Here is a 21,643-nt window from a genome sequence, read left to right as displayed (position 1 = left end):
CCACTAGCTAAATGATACAGTGCTATAGCTTAGTTAAGTACGTCATGGTAGAATCAAATGCCACTAATCACATCTACGAACATACATTAATAGCCAAAATAGTAAAACCGTACATTTCAAATAGCAAAAGCATTTTCATAAATGCTTTTCACTGACAGAGCTATATTAAAAGTTGACCCTGGACCTCAAACACATTGCTCTCGCACTAAGTATGAATTTTTATGGACGTACCTTTATCATCCCAAACACTGGTCATATCGTCAGATTGATAAAGCGTTAATGCCACTTCTGACCCATTGTTAAATCCAGTCAGGGAGACTTTATTAGAGTTCAGGACATAGGCCTTTTCAGTGGGCCTGCTGTGACCTATCGTAGCCATAAAGGTCAGTGCCAGCATACCTGTAAATGAAAAGAAAACAGGGTACAAATCAGAGCACACCAGACGATACTGAGCCACGACACTAAACCATTCGTTCAATGTGACGAACGCCACCCATCTTTTAGAAGGAAAAATTAGAAATAAGAGACAATTTATGACAAGGATTCTTTCTTTGTATCCCCTTTATCTCTCGCGTTCTCTCTCTTTTCTCTGTCTCTCTCCCTCTCACCGTTAGAGATATAATTCTTAAAGTGACCGAATCTGTAGTTCTGATTCTCTACAGAAATCGATTTTTTGTCTTGTTTATAACTTTAGTCCCTTTTGACAAATCTGTTGAAACTTGATTCTTTAACAGTGTTAGGCAGATGATTGGTGGAAGAGAGGGATGCTGTCGGCGGGATCTCAGAGGTTTAGTCTCCATTAAACTATGGAGAGTAAATATTTAGTTGTTGCAAGCGAATGTGATTACCTTCAAGAAGAGATATTGGGCCTCATTTATGAGAAATGACGCATTGCTGCGTGAAAGCAGCGATGCGTCACTTCTCAGTGCACACTCCTTGCAACATTCCTGATGCGTCATATTTAATGTATGACACATCATGTCGCAAGGAGTTACAGATACAGCAGTTTTTCTGACGTACCTGTAAGCGCAAAAGTGACGCATTGCTGGAGTGTGTCACAAAAGTGACGCAACTCCAGAAATGCGTCCTTTCACATGGGGCTAGCCCCGTGTGAAAGGGCCTGCGTCAGTCTTACGCCTGCGGTGAGGCAGGCGCAAGATTTTGACGCAACAGTGTCCTAAAAGTGACGCAGTGAAATCTCATAGATTTCACTGTGTCACTTCTACGACCCTTCCTTACGTCAATATGCCCCCGTGCATACATTAGGTATAATGTGGCGCAGGGGTTTACAAAGTGACACATCTACCTAGATGCGTCACTTTGTAAATATGGCGCAACAAGGCGCATTTTTTACGCCACTGGTGCGTCACAAAAATGACGCACCGCCGGCGTAAAAGTGACGCACAGCCTCATAAATGAGGCCCATTGTTCCCAAACCAACTTTATCTGGGTGATAGCCTGTGAAACTCTTATCTGGGTAAGCACACAGCTGATGGGCTGACAAGGTATGTATGCAGCCATAACTTCTCGTCTTCACACTATGTTCTAGAAAGTAAGTTAGAGGGGTAAGCCTACTCTGTAGCATTTCAGAATTAAGTGAAAATCACAATAAAAATCTTATTTTTTGGTTCATACCCGAGTACATCCATGGAGGTATTTTCTTAAAAAATACCCCATAAAATTAGAAAGTGCACCTAACCATTATATACCATCTGCATAGATTGCACGCAAATGGAGGAAACATTACCTTAAAGCAAAATTACAATTTGCTATTGGTAATATATATACCTTTGGTAAGATTTCTCGCGTGGGTCTACATCTCGGGTGAACAACACATGTTCAGTGACACCTTTTTTCAATGTGTTTGGACTTGGTTGTCCTGTGTTTTGCATTTCAAAGCAAGCAGCCAAGGGACTGATTTATATGTTTGCGTTATGTATACTCTTTCACAATGGCGACAGCATATACATTCTGCCAACATAAGCATGGGCATTCGCAGACTTTTTTCCAGGGGGGGGCAAAATGTTAACCTCATCACCATCCTCCGACATGATGTGTGCCAGGTGGTGCACAAGAAACACTGGGGTGCACAACTGGGATAGACTCAATTAAATAACAGGAATCCAGGACATGTGACTGACCCTGCCACAGGCCAACAAACACCGCCTGTAGGGAAAATGCTAAACTTTCTGACAAGCTGCTTTATCTCGGTCTTCTAGGTGTGCAGACTTCTGGGTCCTCGATCCAACACCAATCGAGGCTGTCTTCAGCACCGAATACTTTAAAACAGCCTATGATTAAAGCACCAAATTAAATATACTGTATGCACAGTGTATGTTAGGGATTATTTGTAGCGCACATATTTACCAATATTGGCTTCTTGGCGCTAGAATTCATGATAAATGTTATCCAAAGTTAAAGCACAACGTCAAAGTCTGTAATAAATAATACAGCAATCACCCACGCTAGTGATTCACCAAGGGTTGCTCCCTTTACTAATATTCCCCGGGCATTGCAAAATTTTACACACATTCAATTAACTTATACAAAATAAAATGTATAGGTCCAAATGTTAGCTATATTTTTGAAAAGAAACCTAGAGACCCTCTACGTGTAGTCAATGTCAAACTGACAACGTGCACATGTTTAGGGATACAATAATGGCCAGCTCCCGTATGCTGAAGCCCTGCACCGTAAATCTGTAGCACATGCGGCGCCGGCAGCGGCGGCACATCACAGGTCCAGGGATGCCTAGTCTTACACAGTGGTCGAAGTGGGGGAAAAAAGTAGGAGAACAGTGGGCGGAGAATCAGAGGGCAGGAATAACCCAAGGTTTGGATCTGTGGGTGGAGCCAGAGGTGTGGCCAGAATGCGCAGACATCCCAATTTTTAGTATTTGTTTGGCATTTCACTGCCCAGTTTAATCAACCAATGGATACTCATGACTATTTAAGGTTATAATGAGTTATAGACATTAAAATATATTCACAAAGTGGGATATGCTTCTAATCACAGAATGTACCAAATACGATAAAATGTGGAAACACAAGCCATTTGTCTCCGAGCCATGGAGTTTCAGTCCTCAGCACTTCTCCCTTTTTCGACAACAGAGTTCAAACATGAATGGCAAAATATCCTAGTTTACAAATGTTTTCTCTAAAATTATGGCTCCGCCATAGTTGCCTCATAATGCAAGACCTGCTGCATGATCTGACCATTATTTAAACTAATAAATTGTTTGTAGCTCAAACATATCAAAGGTTAATAAAAAATGTGACTTGTGTTGCTGCGGTGGGGATGGCCTATTGCAAAGGTTGACTGGTCACCTTTCTCACTGCTGCGTTTGTATGTTACACTGGTACTAATAAGGCAACATTTTTCCAGAGACTGTTAGCATGTGTACAAACGTCAAAATAATAAAATATCTGAAAATATATTTCATTACGCTGCAGCCTTATTTTTAATGCATAATTTAGTCAACACTACGTCATCATTTTGTCATCCTTTGCTGCATAATTAATTCCAGTGGCCCCACAGCAGGCAGCTAATTTTAAAAGTGATTGTAAATGAAGCAGGGAGACTGAAGTTTGTGAACTTAGTTTGGTGTGCGTGCAAATCCTGCATTGTCAATCCCTGGTGAGTTGCATCTACTACTGCTGAAACAAGGCCAATGGTGGTACCTATGGGTGAGGCAGACTGGCCTCAAGGGCAGAGCCAGCCATAGCACTGGTGGTAACCTGTGCATTAATGTTTGTTATTGCCCCCCAATGACCCCCTCTGCCATGGATTCCCTCACTACCACCCTTTAACTCTGCCCCCAAGTCTCCATAACCACTCTCTCTCAGATGCATTTAATTGAATTTACAGCGCCACTCGTACCATTGTAGGGTGTCAGAGCACTTTACATCACACACATTACACAGAGACAATCAATATGTGTGTATATCAGTGTATAGAAAATGTTACATAAGACTAAGGACTAAAGGTGTAGGAGTCACATGACAACCATACTAGTAGCCCGTATAGTTTTATAGTGATTGGTCTGGAGAAACAAAATACCCGGAATTTAAAACATAATACCATGGTTGGGGGTTCTCCATAATAATCAGAATTGATTTCTGTCAAATGTTTTCTCTAAAATTATGGCTCCGCCATAGTTGCCTCATAATGCAAGACCTGCTGCATGATCTGACCATTATTTAAACTAATAAATTGTTTGTAGCTCAAACATATCAAAAGTTAATAAAAAATGTGACTTGTGTTGCTGCGGTGGGGATGGCCTATTGCAAAGGTTGACTGGTCACCTTTCTCACTGCTGCGTTTGTATGTTACACTGGTACTAATAAGGCAACATTTTTCCAGAGACTGTTAGCATGTGTACAAACGTCAAAATAATAAAATATCTGAAAATATATTTCATTACGCTGCAGCCTTATTTTTAATGCATAATTTAGCCAACACTACGTCATCATTTTGTCATCCTTTGCTGCATAATTAATTCCAGTGGCCCCCCAGCAGGCAGCACATGTTAAAAGTGATTATAAAAGAAGCAGGGAGACTGTGAAGTTTGTGAACTTAGTTTGGTGTGCGTGCAAATCCTGCATTGCCAATCCCTGGTGAGTTGCAGCTACTACTGCTGAAACAAGGCCAATGGTGGTACCTACGGGTGAGGCAGACTGGCCTCAAGGGCAGGGCCATCCATAGCACTGGTGGCGTCCTGTGCATTAATGTTTGTTATTGCCCCCCCAATGATCCCCTCTGCCATGGATTCCCTCACTACCACCCTTTAACTCTGCCCCCCAAGTCTCCATAACCACTCTCTCTCAGATGCATTTAATTTAATTTACAGCGCCACTCGTACCATTGTAGGGTGTAAGAGCACTTTACATCACACACATTACACAGAGACAATCAATATGTGTGTATATCAGTGTTTAGAAAATGTTACGTAAGACTAAGGACTACAAGGTGTAGGAGTCACATGACAACCATACTAGTAGCCCGTATAGTTTTCTAGTGATTGGTCTGGAGAAACACAATACCCGGAATTTAAAACATAATACCATGGCTGGGGGTTCTCCAAAATAATCAGAATTGATTTCTGTCAAAAACACTTTTTGAGACATTAGAGAGATCCAGCTACTGAAGGTATCTAGAGCTCCATTCAGATTATCAAAAAGAGCTGGACAAGTCTCAACCAGAGCAAGACTGAAGGACAGAGAATCTATTTTAACAGAGGATTTGCCTAAACGCCCATGGTAGGGCGGGCTCAGTGATTGATTGCAATGGATTTGTCAAGAAAAAGAAATCACGAAATGATCGGACCAGGACACCGGGAGAGGAACTTTGACTGCAATAGTAAAGTTAGAACAAATAGGATTCAAGAGGTGGCCGCCGCGATGAGTGGAAGAACCAACTCATTGTGTGAGCTGGGCAAGACTAAGTGGGTCAAGAAACTCCTGCGTGTCCCCTGCTTCCTCACAGTCCAGGTGAATGTTAAAGTCCCCAAGGAGTATAAAGTAGGTGAAGCGTAATATTCGAGGGGGATGATAAATTCATGCAAGACTTTAAGAAAAGTTCCTACAGGACCAGGAGGTCTATAAACCAGCGTGGCACCCAGAGAGAAGTGAGGGGAGATGGTAATACAGAAGTCAAGGGTTTCTCCAGCCCCAATCTCCAAAGACTCACCACGATGAAAAGTCCACTTGACCCTGAACATCACCGCTACGCTTCCTCCCATACCAGACATAGATTCCTACTTTATAAGAAGAAATAATCTGGATATTTTGCAACAAAAAAAGAGATTTCTGGATTTGCAGGCCTATCCAAATATTTTCACTGTACTGCTAGCTACAGCTGAATGCTCAAGAATGCCAATGTGAATCAAGCAATAGGCACCCGATGCTGCCAAAGGAGAACGCATCTGACACACCACTGCAGAGCCATCATTTTGTGTTATCCCGCTGATTCAAAACTCTGGCACCTGTAGGTGGGTCTGAGGGAAATAACCCTTGCATAGAGTGCGCAAACTGGCCGTGTATGTCAGTTATTGACGATCTGGAAGATCATGCTGCACCGCAATGTGGTAAGTGAAATATGTGGTCACAACACCTCAGATACGGGAACCAGTGCACCTGGAAGCAATTCATAAATGACACACAAAAATCTGACTAGCACGCCTTTGATATGGAAGTAGTTCATAAGTAAAGGTGAGGTTATGCAATCTAGTAACATGCCAAAAGATGGTTCTGTTTTAGTGTGGCCTGAAATGCATCTGGTATTGTGGCTGATTAATCCCTCTCTCAATCACAAATGCTTCCCTGGCAGTGTGGACTGTAAATCACATACCCTCCTCTGCTGCCCAAGGCTGCACCATTTCTTTAATCGAAGTCAGACCTTTCTTTTCTACTTCATTAAAAGGCAGAAGTGCAAATTGGAGGTGTCTTCTCACGCTACGACATTCATCAGAGAATGGCTGTACTTGTCTAATGCAGAGAAATGTCATAGAGCTCATTGCTGCTGAGTAGCTCATCTCCATGCCCAGGAAAAAATGCTTTCTCCATGGAGTAGTGTGCCCCTGCAATGAAACTTAGCCCTGAGCTTGAATATTTGAGGGGTCACTTCAAGAAGGGATGTCAAAGGCCTGACGAAAAGGTTACCTTTTTAGTTCTTGTTTTGCATTTAGAAATAGTTTTGGAGCTTTGCCAGTTCCGTGGGTTGGTACCCTGCCATCTCTTTTTGCTAGTTTTCATTGCCGGTGGACCCATGGCCAAGTCAAGTGACAAAGCTCAAGGAGGTTTCGAGGGACAAATTTACAGTTGAATAGTAATGAAAAATATTCTTATTTCTGGAGGAAGTGATAAATCCTTCAATGTAGGCTTCAATGCTGTTGGATAATTCTATCAGAAATATATCTGCCAAAGTGTATTGACGTTAACAACACTTGGCGCTTCTTCAGTGAAAGGGAGTCCTCCAACATAGAACTGACCACTTCCTCACTAAATAAAGTGCTTTTTTTCATTCGTACTCTACTATATGGCAAATTTGCATTACAAATTGAGGGATACTCCATCTTCTAAATGTTTGCCACATGAAAGACCAGGAAGTTATTTACTGGAAAAAAGGAAATTAAAGGGATTGCGACATAGATTCCAGGAGAAAGCTATGTGATATGCCCTGCTATAGGCCTTGGCTCGTACAATAAGAGGTGTGGTTGTCTATTTGTAGCACTCCAAAGTCAGAGGCTCTTTCAACACGATAGAACCCCACTTTTAATGAAGCTCCGGTGGCATACACTGCATGGCTTTCCATGGCCTCGTAGATGTGATGTGAGGCACTGCAGTGTAAGTTGCTACGTTGCCTCACATTGTGAATGAAAGGGGTGCAATGGACATTGCTGTGGTATTTCTTGGTAACACTCATGGCATTTGACACATCCCCAGCGTTAAAACATGCTGTAAACCTGGGAATACGTACAAAGCCTACTCCTTCCCAGAGGTGGCGTAGCAGTTGGTTTTTGTGATGGGAGGTGTCCCTTTCTGCACAAAAACAATCTGAAGGTAGGCTTACGTCATGGTGGAAGAGTGCCTGTGTTGGCGCTAGGCAGCTATTTGTGCACCAGCGCAGTAAAAAAAGGACAGGAATGTGCCATATCTAAGCCTTACAGCGCATTCCTGCACTTTTCTTTTGACATAGGGCAGCGCAGTAGGAAGGCTTGCAGCATGCTCTAAGCCAAAAATAAGTAAATGAGGACCAGTCAGAGCTTAATTTGTGCAGGAGATTGCAGGTGTCCGGCATCACCATACAATTTTTGGGATGGTGACTTGGTTTTCATCATCAGATTTTCACCCACAGCAATAGAGAGAAAGGGCAACAGAAAAACAGGAAACCAGTGCATGGCAGCAAGCAGTGATGCTAAAGAACAGACAAAGGAGAACATGAAATCAGCAGTGTAGAATGGTCGAACAATAGGGATTAAGCAAAATCAAACCTGCATCAAACCTTGTAATCATCGGCGGACTCCTCAGAAAAAAAACCTGCACCTCCGAAGCTATATGTCAGAATGTTGATAATGTACATATTGTACATATCGTTTACAAAAACGTATCTCTTTTTTTTGAGTATTTTTAAGTCATTAATTTCAATAGGGCATACATTTTTAAAGGATATTAAAGGCACTATATTTTTGTCAGACAATATTTAGACATTGTACATATCCCAAAAAATATATTAATTTTGTTTCGATTTTCTGTTATTAAGTACAATAGGTCATACATTTTTAAACGATATTTAGGACACTATTGTTTTATCAGACAATATTTAGGCTTCGGCATTATCATAGTATACCATCATTGCACTTATTTTTGTTTGATTATTATTATTTTTAAATTGAGCACAAATTAAGCACCGCACTGTATTATGTTTCAAATCTATTCATAATCAGTGAAGGCTTTTTTATTCTCTTTCAATTTGTTTTTAGTATACAATAACATGCATTTCTTTGTATGAATACATCTAAAGTTGACAATCTGCATGTACAGCAAGATTCTGTGACTGAGGGGCAACATTGGGCCTTAGGAACCTAATTGAGTATTTTGTGTATTTTGTGTTTGAAGTAAGGGCAGTATTTTATAGATCGCATCCCACATAAACCAATAAATGTGTCCAGTCTTCCATCAAAAAGCAAATTGATCATTGACTCTTACTGAATGTTGTCGAATACTGGTACTTAAGAGCGGCATTGCATCACTGGTTGCATCACATTACATACCGTGTGCTTGTTGGCTAAAGTCTTTTCTTCACTGTATTGCAGTAAAACTGTTTTTGTGAATGCAGGCTCTCCAGTTATACCCTTCTTGTGACAGGAGGTAACTCAGGCTACCTGTAAGGTGATAGTCATTTGAAAAAAGCTGCAATAGCCAAGAACGTTTTTTTTTTTAAATAAAAAAGCGGTGTTACCTAAGGGATGCATAGGATCATTTTCTACACTCCACAAACTGACATCTTTCACAGCACCAGATCCTTTATCATTCCATATTGGATACATGTCACCGCCCATCACCAGATCAGACTTCACACACCTGTGGTAAAAGAAATAAATAAATATTACATCTAAATTAGCGCCAGACAATGAAATGGCAGGGACACCAAAGAGAATGATGGACTGACATATCGCATAATAAAGTCGGATACCTAAGATGTTCTGAATTTATCAGGTGTAATAAATATTAACAATCATTTTTTGGGGGGAATACCAAGTTGGTGTTACACACGAAAATCAGCATGTTCTGGTAATTACAAAGCATTTTTCCCCGGTTAAAATTTGGGTTGTTTTACCCAATTAACATTGTGGGTTGGCTGCAAGACTCATAATTCTGGTAAGTTCGGTAGCAAAAGTTACATCATGTCCTGGTCACTTGTATTAAGGCCCTTGGTATAGCTAGCTACAAACTAAGATACAATTGAATTAGCTAGAAACATTTAACTGCACTGCAGGACAGCACCCTTTATGATGGGTTGGGTCTCACACACAGATACTATATCGTTTGGTAGACAAGTGCACAGCTTTAGGTCAACTGTTTGGAAACGAAAGTTCAATCTATAGAATAGGTGCTCCCAGGTGTCGTCCTCTCCCCAGTGGATGAATAGTAATTCAGAAAATAAAGTGCTATCAATTGGAAACTGATTGCATCCCTTAGGGCACACTTGTGTTGGGGGGTCTCTGCCTCCAAAAGTTTTTAAAGAAACAATCTTGACAAGTTTGTTTGTATCTCAAAGTATAAAGTTTTTAATCCAATGTGGTCATTGTAATATGTTTCTCCACAAACTCCATTTAGAACATTATATCCTTACTTATTTCCTCCTGCTCCAATGCATTTTGGGCTGCTGCCCTTCATCTGGGAGCATCTGTCTTGTACGAGGATAGGACCTCACCTCGCCCGGTCACAACTCAGGTCAACTAGGCCCGCTCTCTCCGTCGGTACCTCAGGCTCGGACTGAGAACTCAGCTCAGTCCGAGCTGAGCTGAGTTGAATGACTGTGCCAGAGAGTCCCATCCTGTTTTCTAGCCTCTCAAGAATTTTACAAGGAATAATTGTATTGAAGGCGGATTAAAGGTCGAACAGCACTAGCAGACAGGTTTTATTCCAGTTGAGTGCGAGTAGGGCATTATCTACGTCTTGAATAGCCATTTCGGTGCTGTGTCCAGGCCTGAATTCAGATTGGCAGTCGCCAGAAGCTTGAAATTTGTGATGTGTTTGTTTAATTGCGGTTGAGTTCATTTTTCCAAGACCATGGCTAGCATGGGAATGTTCATTATTGGTCAGAAGTTATTTGGTTCAGATGGGTTATCTGAAGGTTTTTTCAATATAGGTGTGACTTCACCAATTTTTAGGCAATTCGGGATGGATCCTTGTGAGAGGAAAGCATTGATGATTTTGGTCCTGAGAGGGGTGATGATGTGGTAGATAAGAGATAGGCAATTAGAGCAGAGAGGGTCATTGAAGTGGTTGTTGGGTTTGATAGTCGATAAAGTTTTTAAAATATCATTAAGATCGTAAAGCTTAAAGGATTACTATAGAGCCTTATTTTTGGGCAATGGCAAGGTGGGTTGGATTAGATCATCGTCTAGATATTTCTGTGGAGTAGTTGAGTTGATTGCCGCCATCTGAAGCTCATTCTGTGATGTGTTGGCTTTGGCTGTGAAGAAGGACGATCATTTTTCACTGCTTAGCTGTGATTTTGAGATCAAGAGAGCAGATTTGGCCAGTTTGTGTGATTGTTCTGTTAAGATGTCAAATAGTTTCTTTGGTCTGTTTTTAGCATTGTCAAGTTCCGAGTGAAAGAAGTCTTTTTTAGATCTTAGAATACGTTTGTTGGAAGAGTTTCTGGATTTTCGTAGCAGTTTGAGATGAGGGGAGGCGGGATGTTATCTCCAAATCTGTTCATTTAGTTTCAGTATGCGCCTTTGTTTGGTAAGGGCTTTGTTGAATCACAGGTTTTTGTCTTTGTTCAGAAGTCTTTTGAGTTTAGGTGGGGCTAGGTGGTCAATTAGTTTGGTCATCGAGGAGTTGTAATGGTCGGTGAGATCATAGACATCGGATACATTGTTGGGAGGAAGGAGTTCTTTCTCGCAGTGGGTAGTTAGATTATTCCAGTTAAGGTTTTCAGTGTCTCAGATCCACTTTTGGGGCATGAGTTGGTGTGCGGAGGGTGTTCTTTTTGTGGCGGGTATTTAGAAGGTGATAATATGGTCGTCTGACCAATTGCATGGGAAGATCAAAATGGATTCAACTTGTTTTTCTTTTGAGATGATCCAGTCTATAGTAGAACATTTAGAGTGTGTTGGTAGTGAGAAGGCGTGGCTCAGGGAATGGTCTGATAGGAAGATTTTGACAGCATTGACCTGTTTGTCAAGGGGGTCATCCAAGTGGAGATTGAAGTCCCCTAGGAATAAGTCATTGGAGTGAGGGGTAGAATTTGTAGTAATGATTTCCATTCGTTGGTCAATGAATAAGTCATTTTGACCTGGTGGGTGGTAGAAAATATGTAGGTTGTAGGGATGGTTGTCTGAAGATTTTATGGAGAGCCCGAAGTATTCGCAGGATTCAAGAGGTTTGGCGTGAAACTTCTAGATAGGGATGATGGATTGCTGAATAACAGCTAGACCTCCACCTGTTTTATGTAGTCTTGTCTAGTCTTATAATGCTGTAGTCAGGGGGGACAAGGAGGTCTAGGCATGGCAAGGATGATTTGGTGAGCCATGATTCCGTTAGGATGGTTATGTCTACTTTATGGTTTAGGATGAGGTCTGTGATGTCAGAGGTGTGTTTCAAGGTAGAGCAGCAGTTGAGTAGGAGGCAGGAGATCTGAATTGATAAGTTTACGAGAGTAAGTTATGGGTATCGAAGGTCAAGTTTACTCTTTGTAGGTTGTTAGTGTTTATCTTTCTGTTGTTCAGCTGAGAATATCTGTTTGAATTAATGGGGACTGGGAGAATGGAGAACTCATCCTTATTAGTGAGGGTACAAGAAATAGACTCATAAGAGAGTAATAAAGATTGGATTTCAGAGTCAGTTAAGGAGTTGTAGTGAATGTACGATGTCCATTTCGACAGAGGAAGGTGGATGGAATGAGTGTTGCAGTTGGCTGCCGTTAAAGATATTTGAAAAGTTCGAATTTAGAGAGAGAATGTTCAGCGAGTAGTAGTATATTTTTGATTTCTGAGATAACGTTTTATAGGTTCCCGTGTGTTATGGCGTGCAAGGAAGGCTGGAGTTAGGAATGCTGGGAAGATTGGAGACTGTGTTTACAGTAGGATGGGTTTGTGTGGTAGGTATGGAAGAGGTCCCAGATGAACAGGGGAGAGGGGTTTTGTTACGATTCACTACTTGGATGTTCATGAAATATTGGCCCACTGAAACCCAATTTCTATTAAGTAATCTCTAGAGTTCCATAGGATTCTGCACCTTCCCCACTCACTACTTCTTATTGTATACAGATTACCTCTTTTCAGTGTTATCATGACAAGTAGTTTTTAAGCAATAATGTTGATGAGGAGGTAGCCAGGCGAGAGGAATATCGCTCTGCAATGAGGGGGTATAAATCCGCTCTTCGTCATGCTAAAGCCCAATTCTTTGAGGAGCGCATAAGATCTGCCTCCAACTCTTCCAGGGAGACTTTTAAAGTGGTAAAGGAACTTCTTAAAGTTCCTGAGCCCGTGGTAACACATGACAACCAGAAGTGTAAGGAGCTGGCAGACTACTTCCACATGAAAATTGAGAAGATATTAAGCACCTTGCCCCAGTCTCCGTCGCTTCAGCCAGGTCATAAAATGGACACAGTAAAACAGCCAAGAGGAGCATCTACCCATCTAGATACTTTTGGCCCAGTATCAGTGGTTGAAGTCCTTAAGGCTTTGGGCTCTATGAAAAGTGGCTCCCCTAGGGATCGGGTCCCTATGAAGTTCCTGAAACAGGTAGCAACTTCTATTGCGGTCCCTGTTACCGACTTAATGAACGCATCCTTTGCCCATGGCTTGGTGCCACCGAGCTGGAAAACAGCAGTGGTAAAGGCGCTTTTAAAGAAACCAAGTCTGGATCCTTCGGACCTGGCAAACTTCAGGCCCATCTCCCTGCTGCTGTGACTCGGTAAAATCACTGAAAGGTTAGTGAATCAACAACTGTCAGGTTTCCTGGGGGCTAATGGCCTGCTTTGAGATTCACAAACTGGATTCCAGCCAGGCCAGGGCACCGACACCGCTTTTTTGGCAGTCGTGAATGAAGCCAGAAGCATTTTGGACTCAGGAGGGTCAAGGCAGTGATCCTCCTGGACCTCAGTGCGGCTTTCGACACTGTGAACCACCAGGTGTTGATTCAGCGACTGTCCGATGTTGATGTGTCAGGGGTCGCTCTGAAGTGGCTTAGGTCATTTCTCAACAGCCGAACATACCAGGTCTGGGAAGGTAGTGATCAGTCAACATCTATCCCCCTCCAGTGTGGGGTGCCACAGGGCTCCTCCCTCAGCCCTACATTGTTTAATGTATATATGGCCCCCCTGGAGGATGTGGTGGCCCCATTTGACATTAAAATCGTCAGTTATGCGGATGACACGCAGTTGGTGGTCGCCTTATCCCAACTGGTGGAGAACCCCGATTTACTGCACTCCTGCCTGTCGGAAGTCCACACCTGGATGTGTGTGTCAGCTCTTAAGTTGAATGGTTCGAAGACAGAAATAATGTTGTAAGGGAGTAAGACCCCTTCACTCCCTTTGACCAGCTGGCCTAGCTGGATGGGAGAGCTCCCGAGCTCGAAAGAGGAGATCAAGAGTTTAGGGGTCTGGTTAGAGCAAGACCTGTCGTTTAGGACCCAGGCAAAAAAACCGGCAGGAGTCTGTTTTGGCCTTCTCCGGTCAGCTCGCAAAGTTCTCCCTCTTCTTCCTTTAACATCAAGGAAGTTGCTTATTCAGGGGCTGATTACATCGAGACTAGATTATAGTAATGCTAATTTTCAGGGCGCCCCTGAAGCAACATTTAATAAACTCCAGCAGGTTCAAAATGCTGCTGCAAGGCTGCTCATGGGCGTCCTTAGGACGCAGTCAGCTAAACCGGCCTTAAAGGCTCTGCATTGGCTCCCGGTGCGGGAAAGGGTCAAATTTAAGGCTCTCTGCACAGCTCACAAAATCCTTCAGGGGAAGGGCCCTCCCATACTGAGGAACTTAGCGGTGCCTTATAAAGCTAATAGAGCGTTGCGCTCTGATCAGAAACATCTCCTCAAAATCCCCAGAGTAAAAAGGGCCCGTACTTGTGGGAGAAGATTCGCGGTCAACACAGCTATGCTGTGGAACGCGCTCCATTTAAAGTTGCGCTCTGAGACCTGCACTGTGTGGTTTCGTAAATACCTCAAAACTCATTTGTTTCCTGCTTGATTGCACTGAACTGGCCTTTGGTTAACTGTTGGCGTCTGGACAAGCGCTGGGATGCCCGAGGGTAACTGCGCGCTATATAAAATTTTTAATAAATAAATGATGATACCATGCTGCTGGTAATTTAAAACACCCATCATCTTACTTCTTTCATTCATGTCATGGTCGGGCAAAGTTGGATAAAATTAAATAACTAGGAACAGAATCCATCTAAGTCCAAGGTTACTCTGTTCAGGTCTAACGCACAAAGCTGGAATCCTTTTCTCTGACTATAAGATTTTTGGCATTCTCTGCTGAATATAGCATGCTGCTACGCATGCTTTTACATTGTGTTCAATAACCATGCTGTCATTACAACAACCGCATTGTTTCAACGCTATACCTTTACAACGCAAGTCATTAGATCGACTTGCAGTAGATCGCACTCCAACATTAGGAATGGTATAATATACTATTTCAACTCCACCCTGCACAACAGTAGTGAAGGTTTTGGATTAGTAATTCGTAATATTCCTTAGGTTGGAGCGCCATCTAGAGCCAGTCGATCTAATAACTTGTGTTGTAATGGCATTGGGTTGTAACAAAGCGGTCATTGTAGCAACCTCATTGTTATGGAACGTAATGAAACAACAACCTTGTAAAGGTTGTTTCCTTCCAATGCTAAAATGCCTTTGGCTGTTTTTGAGTAAACAAAGTGCTCCTAGAATTTCCGGTTACAGCCCCAAAAATTCTGTTACCTCTGGCTGCTAGATAGGGTTTTAACCATACTTAGATCTTGTCCTACATGTTATCAGTGGTGATGTTACCAAGCCTTAACCTAGTAATTGGCACACACATACATAAAACTATAAAAATATTTTCTGCCACTTCCACACTGTATCATAACAAGACATGTTCCTACTTACCTATACGCATTTAGATCTGGTTTAGTTGTATAACTCGGAACTGCTACATTTCCCAAACAGACATATCCAGTTGGGGCAATCATTTTATAGAATGTAACATCTTTTTTAGCTCCACTTCCAGCATCACTCCAGATTTTCCTGAAAAACACCATATTATATTTTATTATAAATTCATCTTTCATTATGATTGCAGTTGCCAAATTTGATGGACAATGGATGTCATATCGGACCAAGAAGAATTACACATGCCTATGTTTAGTGTGTGAGTATTCATTTTTATGCTGCACCCCAGGCTAAGCTACAGCTCTATAATGGGAGATTGATTTGTGATTGTATGTTGTGCCTGACCACAGGTGTGAGAAATGGTGACTGGGGTGGGAGCCGTGGTCCCAGATCTGTTGACTAAGTGTGAGTGTTTGATTGGTTCAGATGCTCTGTCCATCACCAACCCCTTTTGTACCGCTTTGTTCACCATATGTTGGCAGGGTATGCTCAGACGTGAGTCCCTTGCTCACTTTGCCACTGGATTCAAACAAGCCTGGCTGAAGACGGCTGTAATGTCAGAAACCGGTCCTAGGAAGCTTGTTTCTGGTCCAGGGAAGGCATGGCTTGGCAGTTCGGGCTGGACTGTTCCCATGAGGCACAAGGTCAGACTGATTTGCATATGGCCATGTCTGAACTGTGGTGGCAGAGTGGCCTTAAGAACGGTGATGGACTAAACCCAGATCTGTTGACTGGGTGTGAGTGTTTGATTGATTCAGATGCTCCATCCATCACCACCCCCTTTTGTACCACTGTGGTCAAGCAACAGCCACAATCTCTTGCATGGTGACCCACAAAAGGTCAAAAAATGTCCCTTTTCCTAACCCTGAATAGCCCGGCACAAAAAGCAGTCAGCCTTAACCTTAATGTGTAAACTGTTTATGCAGCATACAAACATAAAATGAAACAAAAACATAAGAAAAATTCCCCATCAATTTAAAACAAGCATTTACAATGCAACGGTCTCGCCTTTTGAAAAGTTAGAGCTATTGGCATTGTAAATGCCAACATTTTTATTTATGTTTTGTTTTTGAAAACAGATAAATAAATGGCATTGTCATTTACAATGCCAATAGCTTAATCTCTCGCAAATGCGAGAGCTATTGCATTGAAGTAGAGAGAAAAGAGGTGCAGATGAGGTAAAGAGATGAGGCTCATACAGAGGAAGAGCGAGGGAGAAGTAGAGAATGGTGAAATAGGGAGAGAGAGACAGAGGTAAGACAGGTGTATTAAACGAGCGAGACATTGGAAGCAGAGAGAGTGAACGGAAACAGTGAAGGGGATAGAAAGAGAGATGAAAGCAAAGGGAGTGATAGATGGAGCAGAAGAGGCAGAGAGAGCATTGTAGAGAGAAAGAAATAAAATAATGGGAAAACGTGAGGGAAAGAGGACATCAATGAATAGAGAGACATAGAAGGCCAATAGGTGAGGTAAGAGAGAGGCTAATGCAAGCAAACACTCAGGATGTGGTAAACCAATGTGTGCTTCACAAATTATAACACGAGTAGAAAACTCATGGCTGTGCAAACATCATGCTTGACTCAGACAGACTGCCTGTAGCAAGGGTAAGAAACAATGCAGCCACCCTGCATAGGCAATAATGCAGGTGAGCACCAAGCAAGATCAGCCGATATGCCACACCATGAAGGGTTTAAAAACACACTAACCATCCACTGCACATGAATATATCCATTTTTTGTACAACTAAACAATCTGTTGCACCTGGGCTCTTAGATCAGAAGAGTGGACAGGACATCCCTTGCAGGTGAGCACAAGCATTCCCTGGCAGCGAACACATGCACTAGGAGCATGGACAAACCATTCCTAGCAGGCAAGCACCATAACAGTTCAACCTGAATGACATCACAGAAGATGTGCATTGAAGGCGAGGGGAACACTGCAGTGAGGGGCCAGAGAACATCTTCCAGGGCTGTGAACATTCTCAGCTTAAAAACGGAACTGCTGTGCACGGAGACTTTATTTGGGCTAGGTGTATAGGGCACACAGAACTCTTCGACCCTGCATCTCCAGCATGAGCACCGTGCAAAGAGGGTGAGTGTATGAATGATAGAAGTGGCAGAGACATATCAATCCATCAGGAGTTGGTAAAGCACAACTACGCACCGGTCAGGGTCTGAAGGCACTGGGTCACCCCCTCACATGAGCTAAATGACGGGTACAGACAGGCCATGCCAATGTTAATTGCGAGTTTGTGCATCATGTCTGGGGCTTGTGTGGATATGCACATACAGCATGTAACCGATGGATCAAAGTAAGATCGCCCACAAGGATGGGGATGAGAGCAAGCACAATGTAGGTAAAAAATCTTTATCTGAGCAGTTAAGTATAACCATTGGAATTCAGAAAATAGGTTAAGGAGGACGACAAATGTAAGTCAATTCATCAAGGCATTTGTCACAATTATAACACCAGAAAAGAGCTAGGATTATAAAGTCCTTGGCATCGAGGAAATAAATTCTTACACAGCTAAAAAATAAAAACACATACAACAACAATTGGTGCTTACCTCCTCTGAATCCGGCTTGGATATTCCTTCCCTGATTTTCATTGTAATATTCCAGATGAAAGATTTTCTTCTCGAATGTATGCGACTGTGCAGAGTTTGGGGGACAGCCAAGGCACATACACACAGCCCCCAAGCGCAATTTTTGACAGAGGGAGACCGAGACAGAAACAGGCAAAAAAGGTTATGGTTACCCTCTCACTATGAAAACCGATGAGAGAATAGAATCCGCGTTCACCGCACTATCCCCTGTTGAAGATCAGTCCAGGAAGATAGAGACGAAAAGAAGCAAGGGAAACACGGCACAACTCCCTAGCTCCTAATAAGCAGCCCAGATACACACGGCAAGCAGACAGACAGACAGACATGAAAAGAGCCCTGAAAGCAGCGAATCTTAATCCAAAACCACCCTAAAAGTAACACAGTGACATACTGCACAGTGCGATCTGTAGACCCGGAATCTGATTTGGGAGTGAGGAAGCATGCTCAGTGATATTTTTGTTCGCAGCCCTCAGAGCCGGCTCATTACCAAGATGCTGTTTATATGCGCATGAGACATGAGACTGCCTGGGAAAGGTGGATGTAGTGAATACGGTGCAGCGTGTTCCACGTGCGAGGCACAATAAATTTAGCAGAGTGACAGAAACAGGCCTCAAGCCCAAAGGCAATTTGTAGTGGGTCCCCAAAAATTGACCCTGCCACCAAACACAGCACCTCCCCCGCTACCGGCCCACGCTCGCCACAACAGAAATGTAGTCTCCTATACCTCTGCCCCGGCCCCTATCCCCACTCCCACACATAAAATAATGCCTTTACCCCCGTATCCATGGGATCCCTTTTCTCTGACTCCCAAGTCGCAGGGATTTCTAAACTCTTTCTTCAGTGGTATGGTGCATCTTGCACATTATCAAGGGCTCTCTTCTTTCCCAATCCAGCGTCAATAGGTAATCCTGTTGTGTCTGTGTACTGACGAACAGATTTTATACTGGGATACACAGGACTGCAAGTCCCAGATAGCATCAGACTTGCCTGGTTGAGGTTCTGAAACATGCGCATGGGAAACAGAAGAACTCTTCTACGAACTCAGACTACCCGTCCCCAAGCTCCCACCAGAAAGCAGGACTTTCTCTCTCACTCACCTTTCCTTTTGTTGGCTTGAACGTCATTTGTACTGTCAGAAAGGGCCGGGAACAGAGATATCGCTAGCCCTCAGTTTCAGCTACCGTAAACAGCACTCCACGTCGCACAGAATGTATGTCAACTTGCCAGCCACGGAGCTTGAAGGGATAAGTAGTTCTAGCGGTCTCCTTCTGTCAGTGTCCGAGAAGGCAAGTAAAAAGCGGGAGTGTAATAAATAACACGCGTCCTGCAGAATTTCGGGGATCGGGACCTAATTACGCGGCTATTCTAGTCACAAAAATAGTAGAACACAATACATGCATTTAATTATAATAAACAAATCCGGTACAGTCAAAGTTTCTTGTTTTCTGAAACACATTGCGGCGCATAAATAAAACAATTATAGATGTTTTCTCTACTGAACAAGACAAAGCAGTTTGGGGAGCTTCTTATGCGCTGTGAGTTAAACCCCTAAAGAGGCATCGAAGCGCATTAGTGCTTTGCAATTATAGGGGAATTCATGCGGTCCGATGTTTTGGAATAGATTAGAGAGAGTTTCAGGAAAAAATGCAGGGGAAATTCATTTCCTGATTGATTCGGATTGAAGAAAAACATTGATTCAGCCTGCTCTTTCCTGCAAAATCGGTTGAAAAAATATACTTTCCTGAAGGAGCCTCCTCGGTCACCTGATGCAACAAAGAAGAACTCGGTGGGATTTAAAGGAACATTGGGCAAAAAGTCAAAACAGATAAGTTCGAAAACAATGTGACTCCTCGTTGTAAAACGTCAATTATTATTTAACAGTTTTTATTTTATTTTATTTTACCTTAACAGTGGAGCACAGTGCCCAAGCATCAATCGGTAACAGGGTACTCGCCGTAAAGGAGGAGAGCCAAAGATATGCAAGAGAGTTGTACAAACTAGTGGAGGCGTGTCTGAGAAGCGGGCAAGGTCTGGCTGTCAGCAACACAGAAAAGGGACAAACAGGCAACTTCCAGGCACGCATGAGAATGAAGGCGGTCCTTTTGTGTAACGATCGTCATGAAAGTGGTGCATCTTGTCTTGTGCTCGCCGGTTTAGTTCTGCGTCGAAACTGAAATGAAGCACTTATATACCCAGGTATTGTAAATGTCCGTGTAATTTTCTAATTTTTGATTCTGTTGTTCAATGTAAATTTCAAGCAAAATTACAACATGTAGCAAATGCAACATGTTTTTGTTCTTGCTCATAAATTCACATTAATTGCATTAAACAGATAAACGTCGCAACGTTTGCTTTCTTACCGGTAGATCTGTATTGACTGGGCTTGGTATCTAGTTCTTCCAAGATGGTGGCTTTTGTAGCGTCCTTTCAGTTCCGATGTAAGCCAATCGGAAGGAGCACAAACGAAAGGGGTGTGTGAAAGGGGGTAGACGCACTCTCCAATGAGTGTGCAAACCTTATTTGCATATAGCCAAGGAGCATTTTGGGAATGTAGGAATTCGCTTAAAACGCGATATCTTAATACTAATTATGTGTATATACATTTATAGGACAATTTCTTTGTCCATAATTTCAACTCTGCCCAGAAATCATTCATATATATCTGATAAGTACTCACTCTAACATTACTAGTTTCCTAAACATGAACCATATATACAAAATTGGACTTCTCTACGTTCGACACCGAAGAGATAGAGGAGCACCGCGGCCCACGAGACAGAGAGCGGAGCATGGAGAGGCAGGTAGGGAAAGGACCCGGAGAGAGCCTTAGCGAGAGAGAGGACAGCAAACTTTAGAGGCAGTTGAAGGGCGTGCACATTCTCTTTGAAGAGAGAGGATGTGTGCGCGTTCACGAGGTCTAATCTCGGCAGGAAAAGCGAGTGGCACGGAAGCGCACGGCCCATTAGATGCAGTCAAGGCGCGCTCACGAGGTCAAATCTCCAAAGGAGAAGCTCGTGACAGCCTGACTACAGCAGAAAAAGCTCGTAACAGTCTGATGTCCACAATATTCCCAGAAAAGCGGCAACATAAGTTGTCTCGCATAGACAGCAAAAGCTTCGCTTTTGCTTTCGTCTAGGCGAGACCTAAAAAGAGAGTACATTTCAATAAATTATTTAACACCAAACCAGCAAAAATCCAATCAGTAGAACTGTAGTTATAAATTTTCAAAAATTGTTGTGAATCTAGTGCCAAAAAACTTAAAGCACTAACCACGGATATCTGATCGCGCTGGACCGGGTCAAAGCCACAAGTTCAGACCAACTGTGATGTAGTGCAGGTTGGCTACAATCACCAAGTTAGTCCAGCTGAAAGTTTATCGTCTCAAATCAGTGTCAAGAGTCCCGTTCTTAGTGCAAGGGACCCCGAGGCACTGGAAGAACATCGCAGGAGGCTGCCAGAGTAGTGCAAAGAACAGGTCAGGAGTCACCGATATGTGTAGCTGGACCTCTACATTGGCATCCCTGCAAGCAGGCAATGCTGTAGCATGAAGAGGAGGTTGCCGGAGCTGCACAAAGAGCATACCATACGTGGTGGATAGGCATTGCTGGAGCTTCACGTTGGTGGTCTCGGCAAGAGGTCACTGCTCTAGCAGACAGAGGAGGTTGTGAGAAGAGCAGGCAATGCATCACAGATGGGCGTTGCTGTTGCT

The 21,643-nt window shown here is 42.9% G+C and overlaps 1 protein-coding gene across 1 annotated transcript in view; it reads right to left on the bottom strand.

Annotated features, from left to right (window-relative positions):
* The window catches only part of LOC147747658 (uncharacterized), a 174,408-nt gene that overhangs the window by 28,948 nt on the left and 123,817 nt on the right, over window positions 1–21,643 (bottom strand). The window contains exons 2-4 of the mRNA XM_086925828.1: window positions 15,327–15,464; window positions 8,959–9,080; window positions 232–399 (exon numbers count right to left, since the gene is read on the bottom strand). Coding sequence (XP_086781954.1) covers window positions 232–399; window positions 8,959–9,080; window positions 15,327–15,464 — 428 coding nt within the window. The remainder of the gene's footprint in view (window positions 1–231; window positions 400–8,958; window positions 9,081–15,326; window positions 15,465–21,643) is intronic.

The sequence above is a fragment of the Lissotriton vulgaris genome, chromosome 1_1 (assembly GCF_964263255.1).
Source record: "Lissotriton vulgaris chromosome 1_1, aLisVul1.2, whole genome shotgun sequence".
NCBI lineage: Eukaryota > Metazoa > Chordata > Amphibia > Caudata > Salamandridae > Lissotriton > Lissotriton vulgaris.
This window is presented reverse-complemented; position numbering and strand designations above follow the sequence as displayed.